Here is an 18705-nt window from a genome sequence, read left to right on the forward strand (position 1 = left end):
ACCTGAAGCCCTTCCTCCTGCACCATCCTCTAAGCCACGTATTAATCTTTATAATCCTTCTGTTCCTTGCCTCACTCGCACGTGGCACAGGTAGCAATCCTGAGCTTGTTACCCTGGAGGTCCTGCCCTTCAGCTTCGCACCTAACTCCCTGAACTCACTACGCAGGACCCCCTTACTCATCCTACCCCCGTCGTTGGTCCCTACATGGACCACAACATCTGGGTTCTTGCCCTCCCTCTCGAGAATAACCTGCACCCGATCTGAGATGTCCCGGACCCCGGCACCAGAGAGGCAACATACTATCCGAGACTCCCGATCTTCCCCACAAAATCTCCTATCTGCCCCCCCCCCCGATTATAGAATCCCCTATCACTACCGCTCTCTTCTCTTCCCTCCTCCCCTTCCTAGTCGAGGGTCCAACCTCAGTGCCAGAGACAGGACCACTGCAACTTGTTCCTGGTAGGTCATCCCCACTAACAGTATCCAAAACGGTATACTTATTGTTGATGGGAACGGTCACAGGGGTGCTCTGCTCTCTCTGTCTGCTCCCCCTGCCTCTCTTGACTGTCACCCATTTGCCTACCTCCTGTCTTTTCGGTGTGACTACCTCCCGATAACTCCTATCTATCTCTGTCTCTGCCTCCCGAATGATCCGTAGTTCATCCAGCTCCTGCTCCAATTCCCTAACTCGGTCTGATAGGAGCTGCAGCTGGATGCACCTTTTGCAGGTGTGGTCATCAGGGACAACTGTGTTGACCCTGACCTCCCACATACTGCATACGGAGCACACCACTGCTCTAACTGTCTCCCAGATTAGTCAGAATAAATGAAAAAAGTACCTACTGACCTTACCTTTTTTACCTCAGCAAGCACGTACTCAGGCTCACTGATTTCTTCTCGCCAAAGCCCAGCACTCTGCTGCCCGCACCGACGCTGTTTGCTCCTAAAAGTGGGCCTCTTTTTAAACCCCGCGCTCGCCGCTGACGTCACCCGCGCCTGCACAGTTTTACCTTCCTCCTCAGGTAGGTCCGAGGGTCTCGGCCTATCTACAACGGCTGATCCTCCGATCTCCAGTCGTCTGTCGACCTCGAGCACTCCTTACTCCTGCTCCGCTGCCCACTCCTAAAAGTGGGCCTCTTTTTTGAGGAGCTGAAGTGACCAGATCTCTGGCACTGTGGCTCAGAAGAGAGGTGAAGAGGAACACCTCTTCATTCTCCTATATGAGCTGAAGATCATAGAGTTGCAGCTCCACTTCCTTAATGTTCTCTGAGGAGCTGCAGCTCTGCATCTGCTGCAAGAAAAGAGAAAAGGAAATAAGGGGGGGGGGATAAGCTTTTAACAGACACCTTCATTATATCTAAAACATCCCCGCTTCCTCTGCGGGGTCGACAGACCCTTTGTAAATTAGAGGCAACACTAATGGTAATGGTACCTACACGGAGCTTCCTCAAATTAGGGTCCCTCAAATGCTAAAATTAATGAATGGGCTAAAAAAGGACAGTTCAGAACCCGTACTGTACTGTAGGCAACCCCTATACCTGGCAAAACTAACACATTGATAGGACGAGCCAACTTTTACATACAAAATCTGCAATACTTGATTAATAGCAGTCGGGAAAAGAAGCAGCTCCACTGCACGGCCTATTACACTTTGCAAATGGACTCGCACTATGATCAAGCTGTACACCCCTATTTAAACGTAAAGAAAAGCTGAAGGCAACACTTTATGTGTATTTTGGTCCCGTGGGATTAGGGCTCCTGGTAGATTTAGCGGAAGATCGGGAAGAAAGATTCCAACTAGGGGACTCTTCAGGTCCTCATTTGACAGTGGCTGTAAAACCACTCGCAAAACCTAAAGATATGGGGACGATGATAAAACGATTAGTGAAAGAAACTAAGGCTATTCATACTATAATTCTGCCAGTACTGGGACAAGAAGTCCGAATAGAATTCTTTAACGAAAAGGAGGGGAGGATTATGTTAAAATCCGAGAGCTGGGAAACAACCTTTGAAAAGCAACAGCCAACACTTCTCCCTAGAGCTACTTAGCGCGAGTACCAGGGAACCTTTGGGCCCAACATAAAAATCATGTGGGAAAGGCCCAAATAGCTCCGGAGCATAAAGTTACTCTAAAAAACAATGTGTCACTGCCTTGTATTAAACAGTACCATATAGCTTCTGAAGCCGAAGAAGGTATCGCTCCAGTAAGTAACTCATTATTGCAGCAAGGGGTGCCGGTGAAGACACAAAGCCCGTGTAACACCTATCCCAAAAGCAGGCCGGAGAAATGAGTGGCGTTTTGCGCAGGACCTAATAGCCATTAATAAGATGGTCATCCCTATCTCTCCGCTGGGGCCGGACACCAACATCATGCTTACCTCTATACCTGCAGGAGCTCTTACTTTCACTGAGGTCGGATCTGTGCTCAGCATTTTCTCCATACCTTTCAACAAGGATAGCCAGTATTTATTTGCCTTTACTTATAAGAATCAGCAATATACGTGGACACGTCTGCCCCAGGGGTATACCGAAAGCTCCGTAGTTTACGCCGCAGCAGTTAAAAATTATTTAGACGAATGCTAGCTGTCCGAATATTCAATACGCAAGCGACATCCTGATAGCTTCTGCTACAGGGCCACAATGTCTGACAGATTCTTTAACACTCCTTGAACTATTGGCGAGGAGAGCACAGGGTGTCTTTGGAGAAAATGCAGTTTTGCCAAGAGACTGTCCAGTATCTTGGATTCCAGCTCAGTAAAGGTTGCCGAAATTTGGGAAGGGATCGAATAAAAGCAATGAAGCAGGTCCCAGTCCCCAAAACAAAAAATGACATTCTTTCTTTTCTGGGCACGGTAGGCTATTGCCGACAGTGGGTTCCCGAATACCGTGAGAGGGATGCAGTATTGAGTTCTGCTACGTTGTAAACGGAGCCCCCCACCCCAACGTGAAATGGACAGCCGAAAGGGAGAAAGCTTTCCATGAGCTGAAGCAGGCTTTAGTCACGGCTCCCGTGCTAGGATTACCTAGCTATAGCAAGCCCTTTCAACTCTACGTGAATGGATTGCGAGGGTTTGCCACGGGCATCCTATGCCAAGAGCACAGGGGAGGAAAGGGACCGAGGCATTACCGGCTGTTGTTAAGGGAATGGCAGCCTGATGGCTTGCCGTAGCCGCCACCATTGTAATGGCAGAAAAGTCTATTCCTATGTATTGGATCACCCGTGTACTGTGATAGAACCCCATGCCGTAATGCTACTGTTGAATTCAGCATTTTACCACGGCCAGAAGGAGATTCTTCTCTTTCGATCCAATTTACGTACAGGAGATCGCCGGCTATTAATCCAGCTACTTTTGTTCCATTACCATCTGCACAGCTGAATGAGGATGACCATGACTGTCCGCTCAAAGTAGAAACTACTATTACTCCCCGACCAGATAGAACCATAGAACACTACAGCACAGTACAGGCCCTTCAGCCCTTCATGTTGTGCTGACCCATATAATCCTTTAAAAAAAAGTACTAACCCCCCCACCCCATAACCCTCCATTTTTCTTTCATCCATGTGCCTGTCCAAGAGGCTCTTAAATACCCCTAATGTTTTAGCCTCCAAAACCATTGCTGACAAGTCATTCCAGGCACTCACAACCCTCTCTGTGTAAAAAAAACTTACCCCTGATGTCTCCCCTAAATTTCCCTCCCTTAATTTTGTACATATGCCCTCTGGTGTTTGCTATTAGTGCCCTGGGAAACAGGTACTGACTATTCACCCTATCTATGCCTCCCATAATCTTGTAGACCTCTATCAAGTCCCCTCTCATTCTTCTACGCTCCGGAGAGAAAAGTCCCAGCTCTGCTAACCTTGCTTCATATGACTTGTTCTCCAAACCAGATCTGAGCAGCGAACCTATTGATAACCCTGATTTAAATATTTTCACACGACGGCTCTTCGCACCGCCCAAAAGATGATCTGTTGCTGGCAAGGTATGCTATAGTAACTCACCACGAGGTAGTAGAAGTCTATGCACTGCCAATAGGAACATCAGCGCGGGCGGCAGACCTCCACGCGAATGCCCGTGCTTGCATTTTGACCGAAGGAAAAGCTGCCAATGTTTATACCGACTCACGTTATGCGTTTGAGGTAGTACATGACATTGGCCAATTGTGGAAAAATAGAGGATTTATCCCTTCGTCGGAGAAAGCGATTAAACACACCTCCTTAGTACTGAACCTTTTAGAAGCTATAAAGTTGCCACAGGCTTTAGCAATAGTTAAGTTCGAGGCACACACCTCAGCCGAGGATGAGGTTTCCAAGGTAAATCGGTTTTCAGACATGGTAGCAAAACAGGTGGCCCTTCAGCAACAGCCTGTACTACAAGCCCCTCGGGTGAATCGGGAGGGAAGGAGCTCCCCGTGTATATTGATGTCCAAAATCGTGCCTCACAGCAAGAGAAATGTACTTGGAAAAAAGCTGGATGCTACCTGGATAACGGGCTATGGCGTCACCCAGACGGCCGAGTAATATGAATGTGTAGTTTATTTTTACCCCTGGCTTGCCTGGCACATGGCCAGGCTCACATGGGCAAAGAAGTCATACTATCACTCAACGATGGGACGCCCCAGGGATAACAGTAACTATCGAGAAGGTAGTACGAACGTGTTTAGTTTGCCAGCAAAATAATAGAGGAAAGACGCCTGCTAGATTTGATCACCTGCCCCAACCGGAAATGCCTTTTAAAAACTTGCAAATTGACTTTGTACATATACCTGCTGAAAGTGGGTTTAGGTATATATTGGTAAAAATAGACATGTTTTCCAGATAGTGGAGACCTTATCTATCTAGGAGGGATGATGCAAGAACTGTGGTGAATATATTGATGTAAAAAATTATGCCTAGGTTTGGAATTCCGCTAGGGATAAATAGCGACAGGGGAACCCATTTTACAAATAAATTAATGCAGGGGCTGAAGGAATCCTTGGGGTTCCAGTGGAAAATGCACATCCCCTACCAGCCTCAGTACTCAGTTATGGTGGAAAGAATAAACGGGAAGTAAAAGCAGCTTTGACAAAGGTCAGCTAAACGGCCTGGGATGGCCAGAGCCACTACCCTTAGTAGTGGGTACCACACTAGGAAATCAAAGGAATAGAAATACGGGACTTACGCCTCATGAAATTTTGACGGGGCGGCCTATGACAAAAGGAACTAAGCCTTCCATGACCCCAGGAAAGGTAGCGCTAATATGGAATAATGAGAAGACACTGAAATACGCACAAGCTTTGTGCCAGGAGGCAGAAAAACTGTATGAGAGGGTCCGGCAAGCCCAGGCACCTATAACGTGCATCCGTTTAGCCGAGAGATAAAATACACGTGAGATCAATAAATAACGATTCTTTCTCTCCCGGGTGGAAAGGCCCCTACCTAGTGCTGCTGACGACCCGTACAGCCGTTAAGGTGAAGGCGTGAATCGCAAAAAGTTGGCTTACAGGTACAACAGGTTATTAAAGAGGGCAAACGGAATGTTGGTCATTGCTACAGGGATTGAATTCAAGATCAGGGAGGTCATGCTGCAACTATACAGGGTACTGGTGAGGCCGCGCCTGGAGTACTGTGTGCATTTCTGGTCTCCATACTTGAAGGATATACTGGCTTTGGAGGCAGTTCAGGAGGTTCATCAGGTTGATTTCAGGGATGAAGGGGTTAACGATGAAGCGGGGAGATTGAGTCGCCTGGGACAATACTCTCTGGAATTCAGAAGAATGAGAGGGGATCTTTCCGAAACATACAAAATTTTGAAAGGGATAGATAAGATAGAAGTAAGAAATTTGTTTCCATTGGTAGGTGAGACTAGAACTAGGGGACATTTCCTGAAGATTCAGGGGAGAAGATTTCGGACGGAGGTAAAGAGAAACTTTTCCTAGAGAGTGGTGAATCTGTGGAATTCTCTGCCCAGAGAAGCAGTTGAGGCCTCTTCACTAAATATACTTAAGATACAGTTAGATAGGTTTTTACATAGTAAGGAAATTAAGGGTTATGGGGAAAAGGCAGGTAGGTGGAGCTGAGTTAAGATCAGCTATGATCTTATTGAATGGTGAGGCAGGCTCGATGGGCCGGATGACCTAATCCTGCTCTTATGTTTTTATGAGAAACCTGATTGAATACATGCAAGTTGCACCAGGACGAGGGCGAAATAAACGTCGAACAAATGACATCCCCGAGGGAAAGGATCGGCTCTGAGAACTAAGAACCAAGTGTTATTGAGAGAGTGGAAAAGAAAATTATTCTAACCTGCAGCTCATGTTATATATATAGTGGCTGAATAGTAACAAAATTTATACTCAATAGAGGACTAACATGAAGGAAATGGTGGTGATAATCATATTGGGGGTAGGATTGATTAAGTGTCTAACAGCACCGGAGGGAAAATACAAAGAAATAGGGAAGTGGAGAAGTTTTGAGCATGTGAAGGAAGGATAGGGTCACCCACACTTACACAATACCAGTTTGCTAATTATTACAGCCTACCGCGCAGATTTAACAAACTTATGTTTGTATGGCAGTTCCCCATTCCGCGCAGATGTATATGTATATTGGTAGGATTACAGTCCTATACTATTTCAGGCAGCGAGTCTACTCGAAATTGTCTCGAATTCGTAAAGTATCTGGTCTTGAATAGTCTTAAGAATGGGGCAGTACCACTACTAACTTTACAACACTGTGCTCCCTCTATTGTCTCCTAGATTAGGCCTGGCTCTGGTCTGTTTGTGTTCTGGACCATGATTTTCTTTGTGTGATACCTCCATTGCACCCCTAATACAGTGGCCCGATCAACCCGACAATGTGACCATAGAGTATTGGACAGGTAAAAATTGGACCCATGTTACTGTTCACCGCCTCTACAGTATATGGACGGCAATGGGAATATATGGGGTGCCCGGGGTAAGCTGGATTTGTGGGTCTAGGGCGTATCCGTGGCTCCCTAGGCAACAGGCTGTCTGCTGCTATTTAAGAAAATCGTCTACCTCTGTTACAACCATAGACCCGCCACTCAATATTTCTCATGCAGGCACGAACTAGACGTGGTCTTCTGGTTTCTGCGGGGAATAAGATTTTGGCAGGATTGCTCCACTGGTGGGGTGCAGTAGATAACTAGAACCAATAAGATTATGGAGGGATTAGCCATTCTGAACCAGGAAATGAAAACCTTCCGCTGGTGACCTTACAGAACAGAATGGCCCTAGCCTATGTATTAGCCGGGGAAGGAGGGGTCTGTGCGTTAGTAGGGAAAGAGTGTTGTACCTACATACCCGATGCTTCAGAAACCCATGTGTTAGAACATATGACCCAGATGCGATATGACATACATAGACTGAACTCTCCAGCCCCTCCAGAAGGCTGTGATTTCTTTAACTGGGTTAAATCAGTGTTAGCAGAATAAATATTTTCCTGGTCACAACCACTCCTTGTCCTGGACTGCTTAACGGTGGTAGTTCATTGTGTCATACAACTATGCATTCGCTGGGTCTGCGCCCGTACAAAGTCATGGCCAGGGGAGACGGTAGCATTACGGTAGCATTACTCAAAGATAAACAAGGAGCGATTTGTGGTAGAAATGGGTAAAACTAGTGTACGATGAGATACTTGACCATTCTGGAACAGCTGGGCTGAAGACTGCAGATGCGTTTCGAGAATTACCCTGGATGAAAAGCGCAGTACCAGGAACTCCAATTAATAAAAAACCTCTGGAACCAGGAGGGAGGATGCGTCTGGGGGTAAATTATGAGTCCTGATAACAGGAAGCAGGAAGAACTGTTAGACTCGCGCCGAGGGATAATTGACTTTTAAGCGATTACTGACCATGGGAGGCCAAACAAAGTTGTGAAGTTGTTTGTCTTGCTGTATAACCTAAAAATCAGAGTTCTGGTGGCGATGGAGACTGCTGCAGACTCGACATCATGTTAATAAACTCTTAAAACGAAACTCGAAGGCATCTGATATTCTTAGTTTCTGTTTCCACGACAGAATCTGGCGACGAGGATTGGGTCTCCATTGGGCGAGATCTGAAGAAAGGCTAGCTAAGAGGGCCGAGTTAAATAGGGGACAGCTGTAGTTGAAATGGGGGTAGAGTCCGGATTAAATTAAGGGACTGTCCTTGCTGAGGGGTGGGGGGTGGCGTCCGAATTACTATGGAACTAGCTGAAAGGGGGTGGGGGGGGGAGAGAGGAGAGAGAGAGATAGTTGCTAGAGACCTCCCTGGGAGAAGGGAAGGTAATCGATAGCCTACAGCATATATGTCAAACTCAAGAATTATCTTTGGCCCGCGAGATAATATCTAATTACTATTAAAGCTGGCCCCAGTAATCGAAGCGCCTATGGCGTATGATATGGCTAATGCTGAGTTTATTCAGGTACCAGGTTTTCAGGGTTTTTAGTGTTTATTCGGCAGTCTTCTTCATAAGAAACGGAATTTGTAAAGTGAAACACTTTGTAGTTATAGCAGAGACTGAGACACATGAGAGCAGGCTGAAAAAACGGAGGCAACGAAAGCTGCGTTCGCACGTGTCCGACTGATCCGGCCCGCATGAAGCTGCATTTTGCTCAATCCGGCCCGTGACCTAAAATGAGTTTGACACCCCTGGCCTACAGCATCCGACTGGTGACTCGGGAGTAAGCCAAGACGCCTGCTCTGCTGAGGCTGGAAGAAGAAAACAAGTTAGGGCTACGAAAAAAAATGAAGGAAAAAAGAAAAGCGTAGTTACGGGGAAAAAGTAAGAAGAGACTTCGAGGTTCGTCGATGGAGATTCAGTAAGCGTTCATTTTGTACATAGTGTGTATAAAGAAACTTTGTTGTGTCTTAAATGAAATTAAAATCCTAAACAGGACAAATGGGAAGTGCCAGCAGTTGATTGGCTAGCGCTGATCCTGCTAATATACCGAAGAGTTCCGGAAGTAAGACGAAGGCTTTGAACACTCAACTGCAGCTAGGGAAAAAAAAACACCTAAAAAGATATAATGGCACCGCCAGCAAATAGGAGACCCCTTAGTCCTGCCTGGATCCCCGGCGGATGTGGTAATCAGAGAGACCAGGGATGATCGTTATGCGGTGACATTCAGTATGAGTGGTCAAATGGGGATTGGACGTATGGGGAAGTTTTGAGACTAATCCAACACCGGGAGAACGCCACCCCGAAATGGGGACGGCGACCCAAATCATGATGCTGATTACATGTTAAGATGTTTTAAACGATGGAAGGTGGCTTAAAGACACCAACCTCCAAAGAAAAAGGAGATTCAGCACCCTGAAACAGAGAAGGCTGGGGCTGAAATGAATCATGCCACGGGACTTTATTCCTAATTCCCCGTACCGGCTAGTGCCCCAAAACACAGTCCCTGGAACCATTCTCACTGTGTGTGGTAGAAAAGGTTAAAACTAGAGTCTGATGGGACACTTGACCATTCTGCAACAGCTGTGTTTAAGACTACTGATGCGTGTCGAGAATAACCCTGGATGATGAGCACAGTACCAGGAATTCCAATAAATAAGATACTAGGCCCTTGGAACCAGGAGGGAGGATGCGCTTGGGGGTAAATTATGAGTCCTGATAACAGGAAGCAGGAAAAACTGCCAGACTCGCGCTGAGGGATAACTGACATTTAAGCGAACTTTTAAACGGTAGATCGTATACTGACCATGGGATGCCAAATAAAGTTATGTGAAGTTGCTTGACTTTGCTGTATAACCTAAAAATCAAAGTTCTGGTGGTGGAGACTGCTGCAGACTCTCCATGATATCGTGTCACTAAACTCTTAAAAAGAAACTCGAAGTCACTCTGGTATTCTTAGTTAGTATTTCCACACTGTGATAACTGTCCTAACAAAACACTCCCTGGAGCCATTCTCACTGTGATAACTGTGTCCTAACATAAGTGGCAAGAAGAATAAACTTACCAGATACTTACCCCACCCAAGCCACTCTTACACTCTCCCCCTCACACAATTGCCGCTCCGCTGGCCTTTGCCTTATTTTCATTTGCCCTTTCTAATCAATCCTGTTCACTGATTGGGCACCATCCAAATCCAACTGCTGCAAACTGTGGCCTTTTTTCATCTTCAGCCGTGAACCTAAGTGAAATCACCACTCCCGCTCACTGAGTTGGTCCAACTCCACCAACAAACTGAAGTTAATTGGGTGGGCTGAACGAGGGTTTTGTAACAGCTACTTTACAGATACAATAACGTGATACTCTTAAGAGTTTCAGTTCGGCAGTTTCAGGTCCGGTTTTTACTAGGTGATCTTCATGGTTTAAGATTTGGTAGCAGTTTTTTTACTTTGCAGTATTTGACCATCAATTTTCCAAATGGTTACATGGTGTTCACAAAGAACTGGCCAACAGTCCATTCAAATTGTATCATAGCTTTCCAACTCAGTCACCCCCACCCTTTCCTCTTTGTACTGGCCATCTATCATCTATCTTACTGTACAAAGTAAGGGTCTTGAACGAAAATGTCCACTGCCTATTTCTCTCCACAAATGCTGCCTGGCCTGCTGAGTTCCTCCAGTTTGTTTTTTATTCCAGATATCAGCATCTGCTGTCTCTTATGTTTCTGTTTTGCCACTCCACTGTGAAGTCTTCTACAGGTTTGCCCACTTTGAAGAAGTTTTCCTTCCCTCTTTGGGAGTTCGGTGAGGCACCCTCGCACTATTTTGCCTCACCTCTTTATACAGGCTGCATCTCCCCTGTATCTTTTCAATCCTGAGGAAGGGACCGGACCTAAAACATCAGCTGTCCATTTTCTTCCACAGATTCTGCTTGACCTGGTGAGTTCCTGCAGCAGTTTGTTTGTTTCTCGCTCACATTTCCACGTTCTGCAGGTAGCCTCATAAACTACATTGATTCTCACTCCCTTCTTCCTGCTGTTAATGAGCAAAGGTCTCTGTAAGAAATGGATGGATGGTTTAATCTCCAACCCCATTAAAATGGTAATACCTACCTGAACTGGGTGATGGGCTGCTTTTTATGATGGATGTTGGCACCTGAGCCATGTTCCCAAGGTCATGCCCACATTCAACACTGCTACTAAACTTATGCCTGACGTAACCAATTGATGTCAGCTGCCTCTTCTGGAGATTGTCACCAGAGGCCCACGCCTCAGTCAGGTAAGCCTTTTCACCAGTAGATCACTAAGTCAAAATTGATCTTAAATGAAACCAATTGGTTTAATGATTCCTGATTTCAAATTACTGTTTAAGTGATTCATTCAAAGATTTCAATCAGCAAATTCTTCTCTTCATCCCAAACTTATTTTTCATTCCGGCAGGAAGATCTCACTTGGTGTTCCTCTGGTATGTCACTAACAGCTTGTGTGAGGTTGAACCATGAATGTAGTCAGAGGGTGGGGAGGAGCAGTGCTGGACATCACAGTCCTGGTCAGTTGTCCTGAGTGGTCTGTGATCCTTCAGCAGTGAGCAGCCTAATCCCATTTCTAACCCAGAGCCGGGGATTCTAGAACCAGTCCAAACACTGCACAAACCATGCAAAGCCGCCCAGGCCAGTGAAATTAGCACAGGTCTTAATCAGCTCTATTGATTCCATTTCTCAGTCTGGAAATAATTTACACACAAGCGCATTGAAGCCAAGCAGGTAAAAATTGGAAGTTCTTAATCACACGTTAGAAATTTCAGATACACATTATACACATTTGCAATAATAATACAAGTAAGTTGCAATTTACATCGATCAAGCTTAACTCAACAGCTTCTTAATTGTTATATTGTGCCTTTCCTCCTTGGCTGTCTCTTACTGCTTCCATAATCTGTACACTAATTAACCTTACAACAGATAAGAAATTTTAGTAAATCCAGTGTAACATCTCCAATTTATCATTCTCTGCTATGGCTCTGCCTAGAACATTTGGTACATTTATAGGAGGAGAAGAAAATGATTTCAAAAATATATATTATTTTGAAAGATAGGAACAGGTATTTACATAATAAAACCAGCAGGCAGAATAATGCTTGGTTCAAGCTGTGAAGTCCATGGTGACCTGGCACTCAGTGTAGGCATGCAGTCTATCTCCATGATGATGCTAATGGAATCTGCTGTGTTTTACATGCAGGAACCTATCAGAACACGAGTGTCAGTGAATGTGGCTACTGTGCCCTTTCTAGTCTGTGACTGTTCATCCGCTGTGCTGGCAGTTTGGATTTAACTGGCACGTTTCATGAGGCAAAAGTCAGAGCACCAGACTGATCAGACCGCACGCTCTCATGTATCTGGGATATCTCCTTCCCATATGTGGAATATTGTCCTGCATTACAATGCCCAGGGTCACAAAAGCTGCTTTATAAATAACAATTTTACAAAGTGTACTGGACTACTTTTTGTTGTAGTAATGTCAGCCTATATTTTGTTTATTAGAGTCGACACTACTCATTTAGTTTGAATCTAGTAAATACTAATTATCTAATTCCTGAGTGTCTGTCATGTGGGCATGATATGTGTGTGCAGCTGGTTGAAGAGGATTCATCCAACAGTCGCTGACTTCATTCAGTAGTTGTTGAGAAAGCAGACATTCCCATCTCGTGTCTGGTAAACATCACACTGATAGCTACAGAAATCTTGAATGTGGTGTAACAAAGGGTTTTCTGAGGTGCACAGCTGTAAAGTATCTGAATCCAACTGTAACAATGTCTGCAGTTATAGAAGAAGAAGTCATATGTCTCATTGACCCTTAAGATCCCCAAGCAAAATGGGCCCTTGTCAAGTCTATGTTAACCATCAGGTACTCACTTATACCAATCGCTTTCCATTTGCCTCCCACGCCTAGCAACTTTGACACCGGACTCCATCATAGGCAAAGCAATCCTCTTAAACACAAGTGAAGCACACCATTAATGCCATAAACTGCTAGTGTTACAGGAATGTCTTTGGCATTCGTAGCAACAGTCTGCCTTGCAAAGCTTCCAGGTAAAGCACACATATTACAATCAAAAACATAACCAGTGAGGCAAGTAGTTTGTCCTAAGCCACTGGATCACCCTTCCTCTGCAAGGGCTTGGATTGAAAGGACCAAGCTATGATCCATCACAATCCAGGAGTGACACATTGTAACAGTTGCATTGAAAATCAGTCTGATGTTCCTTACCACTTTCAGTATCAGCTGTACAGGTAAGTTGAACAATTCTGCTCATTTTTTTGTGTGTAGCTTGGGGTTGTCAGTGGAAATGGCTTCCCTTTCATATTCTAGTTAAACCATTTATTATTTAGCATTGACATCCATGGGACAGATGATGGTCTGGGATTGTGTTACCTTGAAAGTCTGGAAAATCCAATTCCAATGCCCTGTATGTACTGGGAGCTGTTCCTGAGTCAGATGTGCAGCAATACCAACTGTGCAGATACTTCCTTTCCTCCCAACATCTGGCAAACAAATATAGGAAGAGATGCACCCCAACCTATCAATGAGTTGTCCACTATCACACAAAGAATGAATGGAGAGGACAGCATCACAGTTAGATCTGCTACTTCAATTCTCCAGCCACCTGTGAGTGTCCACCAGCTCCCCTGGTCTCCTTCACATTCCAAAAATGTGCTGTGTAAATTGCCTCTTACTGCAGTTAAGTTGCAAAAGAACAGGAGAGTTGGTGAACATACGATGTGGGAGTATGAGGAGATAAGTGGGGGAATTGGACCGATGAGAGAGACTGCAACAATAAGATTAGGGAGTCGTCATTAAGGTGCATGAGAACAGCTTGTAAAGGGCAATGAATCTCTGGAGTTCCCTTCCCTGGAGACTTGGTCAACAAATAAACAAAGAGGAAATGGGTAAAATTATCCTTCAAAACTAAGAACTGAGGAACTGGCCCAGATCAGAGGAGGTAAGGGGAAGATCAGCCATAGTCATACTAACAGGCTTAAGGTTCGAATGGCCTCCTATTTTCCTATGATGGGTTCATTCTCCTGGGAACCAGTGTGGAAACAATGGACCAAATGGCCACCTTGCCACTTTTAAGTATGAGACCAGTGGAACTGATTATCAGTTCTTCATCCCTGTTATGAACCGGGCAGGTTAAGTTAAACCCGTTGTGAAAGGTCAGTTCCTGCCTTGGATACCTTTAAAAACCCAGGCACTGGAATCAATTATAATTGGCCATCAGTAAAATGCATACTGGTGTATGTACCATCTGTACCAATTGGCTTTACATGTTGACTCTGGCAAAGCTGCCCGCAGTCATTGTGTTAACAGTTTAAAAAGTAATGCATATACTGTATACACACATTTTCCCACGTACACCTGCTCTGCAGAAAAGGCACACAAACTGCTGTAAAAAGAGTAGCAGTAGCAACAGTGAGATTCTGTAACTGGAACCTGTTAGTGGAATACTGACCTTGGTTTAAATACTTTCCTTTCTGACCCAACTCCACATTTTTAAAAAATATTTTGTTTTGCTGCACACTGCAAGGTCCAGACAAATTATATTCTGGGCTGCTTCTTGAAGTAATGAATGTAAATTAAATATTTGTAAGGAATGTTCCTTCTCCGGGGTCTTCCAGTTGCAATCAATCTAATAGGACAGGAGAAGGGTTGGTAAGCTGATGAGAAGCAACAGGGTCAGAGCTACATGGATCAGTTTGTATCTGGCCAATCACACAGCTGTTTCACCAGCAACTTGAGACACCACAAAATGCAACAGAATCCCTCACTGATTCACAGACCTGTGTTGTTCTTTGTTTCCTCCAAAGGTCTGGTGCTTGAAAACTGCTGATCGGTTGTTCAGTAGCAGCAAGACCAGACCCCCAGAGCACTGGTGTGTTGGTATTAGTCACAGTGGGACCTTGTCAAACTGGAATGTTGGAGGATGGGGACGAATCCTGGACCTTTGTCTACTGAGACTTCTAGAAAGCCAGATGCCTGCACAGATACTAATGGGCAGAGTTCATCACCCATCAGGAATTGACAGCTACTCTGTACTTGTAACTGCTCGAGATCCTGTGGCAGAACTCAGCCCAAACACAGTTACTCCTGCTGCCTGTGGGAACCACAGTAACTTGCGCCATTACTGTAGTGAAGGAAAACGTGAAGGCACTGCACAAGAAATCAAGTTGACACATACATTTGGCACCAGCTTTCAGGTGAATTGCTCAGAATTCCCGCAGTGTTACCCTTTCTCTGAACAAGGCAAAAACGTGAAGCAGTTGTCAGGTTTTTAACATTGGACATTTTGGGGATGGGGCAGTGTCCTCTCTAAAGGAAAGTGCTGCCTTGTAAATGGACTACCACTCATCTTGGGAGCTTGACGCTCAGTAACTGAAGATGAACTGTTTCTAACAGGCAGCCGTGTCTACAATGAGTGCAATTCTGGGTCTTGAGCAGCAGCAGTAGTAGTTAGAGTTTTGCCCAGTGCAACTGATCTAGGACCTTCCGTCAGCTGAGCTAGATTGACATATTGTGCTTTAACTCATTTAAGTGCTCGTTGCAAACTCAGTTGAAGCCAACAGTATGGGAAAAATTCTATACATAATTTTTCTTAAAAAGAATAAAATGCAGCATCTCTTAATGCCTGTGGTTAGTTCCTGTAGTAATTGATGAAAATCTGTGTGCATCTCGCAAAGGAAACAGTTGCAGGGAATTCTCCCTGAAGAGAATCATTTCCTCCCTTGAAGAGGATCATTTTCAACAAACTCTTGGGAATCAAATGGAGCACAAGTCTATCAGTTCAGTGTCTATTCCCACATCAGACATGGGCTTCCCTATCAGTACTCCCTGGGCTCAGCCAGCCCTTGGCAGTGCAGAGCTCTTGACTGGGGGATGATCCCCTGGCTTGGCATAAAGAAAAGGGTTGGCCTTCGGTAACTCTCTGCACGGTCAGTCCAACATGGCATCCAACTGGTCAGCGAGGTCGTCAAACATGCTGCCAATGTCATCCAGAATGTTGCCTGCAGACTTTGTGGAATTGGAGCTGTGGACACAAAAGACAAAGGAAGTAATGAAGGAGTATCAAGTGTCAAGGGGTTGAGCAGGGTCTGAAGAAATCACTGGGGACCTTAACTGGGGCTAAAATACCAGCCAGGATGAGGAGGCAGCTGTAGTGAAGATGAGTACAAAACAGTCTCCACACCCACTGTATCTGCACTGACAAGCAAGTTCTCACTTATACGAACTCCATTTAATTCTCTTTCTCCATCTCCCATCAACTTCACATGAGATGAAGTTTACGGCAGCCAATTAACTTACCAGCCCGAATTGCTTTGGGACATTGGATTAAATTGGTGCAACCAGGAGAGCATGCAGACTTCACATAGACAGCATCGAAGGTCAGGATTGAACCTCGGTCACTGGGAGTTGCGAGGTGAGACCTCTACTACTCGGCTGTCCCTACCAATTGTGGGACTACACACATCTAAATGCCCTAAGTAACCCCAACAGCAACCTGAGGAAAAGCTCTTCATCCGATGAGTGCCAGGCATCTCAAGGTCACTTTGACCCCTTGTCCTCACATGCCTATACCTTTCCCATGAAGTTCAATGTGAGTTCGAGGAACATTGTCTCACATCTTTTCTCCACATGTTCCTGCCTCTCCCACCATTTGTATCATTTTATTCCAAATTTCCAGCACACCCTGTAATTTCATTTTCTTCCTGAACACCTTTGACTTCCACCCCTCTACCTTTTGTCACTGATTCTCTCTGTTTCCACTGACTTTCTCATTCTTGAGCAAGGTCCTTACCCTAAAAAAAGTGCTGTCTGACCGCTGAGTATTTCCAGCACCTTCTGTTTTTAGTTATGAAAACCTGTATGTTTATAATCCAAATGTAGGGGAAGAAGATACAACATATTTAATGGTGAGAAGGTGCCACACAAAAGGTCAACACACACATTCATAGATGATTGAATACCTCAGTAAGGCTTGAGGGTTGGTTACTGAAGAGAAAGACTAAGAAAATTCAGTTTGTTTTCAGGAAAGCAAGTTATAACTAGTTTTCTGCAAATCTTCCCCTGGGTCAGCTGTGATGATTTGTTTTACTGACTTTGATAGGGACACTATGAATATTACACCCAGGTTTACTGACGGTGCAAAGCTGAGAGTGGGAGGTAGACAGACTTGGCAAAATGAACAAGCAAGCAGCTAACAAATGAGATACAAGGAGGAGCAATATGAAGTTACTATTGGGGGGTGGGGGGAATAGAAGAGTATTTTAGGAAAAAAATGGTATTTAAAGTTTAGGAAATCCAAGTAGAGAAATCACAAGAAACATGCAGTTAAAGCTGTCATGCAGGTAGAGCAAGCAATTAGGAAATCCAACAGTACAAAACACTGAAGAATTGGAGCATTAGAGCAAGCAGGGCTTCCTGCATGAATCCTGGGATTTGGTAAGACCCTACCTGAGAAATTGTGCTCAGTTTTGGTTTCTTTATCTAAGCAAGGATGGACTGCGCTTAGACCTGGAGGGAGTGCAATGAAGGATCATTAGAGTGATGAGAGGAGCATCCTGAGGAGAGATTAGACTTTAACATTTATCCCACATCTTCTTGGCAGTGTTAACGATGAATGTTTCCCTTGATAAATGATGAGGGGATGGCCACTCAGTGAGTGAAGGAGACAGCTCTTCAGCTACAGTGCTTCATCCCTGCTCCAGAGTGTGGACATGCAGTTGAAAAGTATTTTGAAGAGAGAGACTGAGAGATTTGAGGGCAAAAGACAATCAAGGAATACAGGAAGATAGAGCCGGGACAGCAGATCCATTTTGATTTTACTGATGATTTGACATTCTCACAGCTGAACGTTCATTTCTTCCTTCTTAATGATGTCATTTTTCCAGTTTGTCTGCTCTCCCTTTTTCCCAACTTTGAAACGGCTTACTCAATTGGAAACAAAACCACAATGACACAGTACACTGGATGGTACTGGTTACTTACATTGCTTTTCCGTGATCTTCCTGGGTCAATTTGCGTTCCACAGCGTGGAGAGCTGCCTCCAGACAACTGCTGGTCTGCTCCAGTCGCTGGTGAGCGAGTGCAGTCTGTGGGACCTCAGTAGCCGGTCTCACCACAAGCCCTGTCACCCGTCCACTCACTCCAGTAGTTGGGGCTGTGGGCACAGAGGTGCACCCTGTGCCCAGCTGCTGGGGCAGGCAAGGGGGCCTTGGCACTGCAGGACCGGGATTGCCAGCCTGTGGAGACCTGCTGGCTTTGGGGCTGCTGAAGTGCAGGCCTTGTGCAAGGGCAGGCTTTGTGGAGATGTTCAGACTAGGTGGAGGAGGCTGCCTTTGGCCAGTTTCTGAAAATAAAGAAACCAAACAAATTAACCATCTGCTTTCCATAGAATCAGACTCATACATCATAGAAACAGGCCTTTGGCCCAGTGTGCCTAACTATATGGACACTAATTCCATGTCTCTCTATGTCCTTCCTGCTCATTCATGTAACTGGCCAGCTGCCTCTTCAATGTTTTACTGTTCCTGCCTCCACCATGTCCTCTGGTGATCATCGGGGTCTCTCTTTCCACCATCACGGACATTTACACTACACGCTGCATCTGCAAAGGGAACAGCATTATGAAGGACCCCATGCACCCCTCATACAATCTCTTCTCCCTCCTGCCGCCTGGGAAAAGGCTCCGAAGCATTCAGGCTCTCACGGCCAGACTATGTAACAGTTTCTTCCCCCAAGCTATCAGACTCCTCAATACCCGAAGCCTGGACTGACA

The 18705-nt window shown here is 45.2% G+C and overlaps 1 protein-coding gene across 5 annotated transcripts in view; it reads right to left on the bottom strand.

Moving 5' to 3' along the window:
- Window positions 1-11624: 11624 nt before the first annotated feature.
- LOC140714992 (caskin-2-like) overlaps window positions 11625-18705 on the bottom strand; it is a 287748-nt gene continuing 280667 nt past the window's right edge. For all 5 annotated transcript variants that reach the window (XM_073026734.1, XM_073026735.1, XM_073026736.1 and 2 more), the window contains 2 exons: window positions 17916-18276; window positions 11625-15957 (listed from right to left, as the gene is read on the bottom strand). In XM_073026734.1, the coding sequence (XP_072882835.1) occupies window positions 15864-15957; window positions 17916-18276 (455 nt within the window). In that variant the 3' untranslated portion in view covers window positions 11625-15863. The remainder of the gene's footprint in view (window positions 15958-17915; window positions 18277-18705) is intronic.

This window comes from Hemitrygon akajei, chromosome 22 (genome assembly GCF_048418815.1).
Source record: "Hemitrygon akajei chromosome 22, sHemAka1.3, whole genome shotgun sequence".
In the NCBI taxonomy this organism is placed as follows: domain Eukaryota; kingdom Metazoa; phylum Chordata; class Chondrichthyes; order Myliobatiformes; family Dasyatidae; genus Hemitrygon; species Hemitrygon akajei.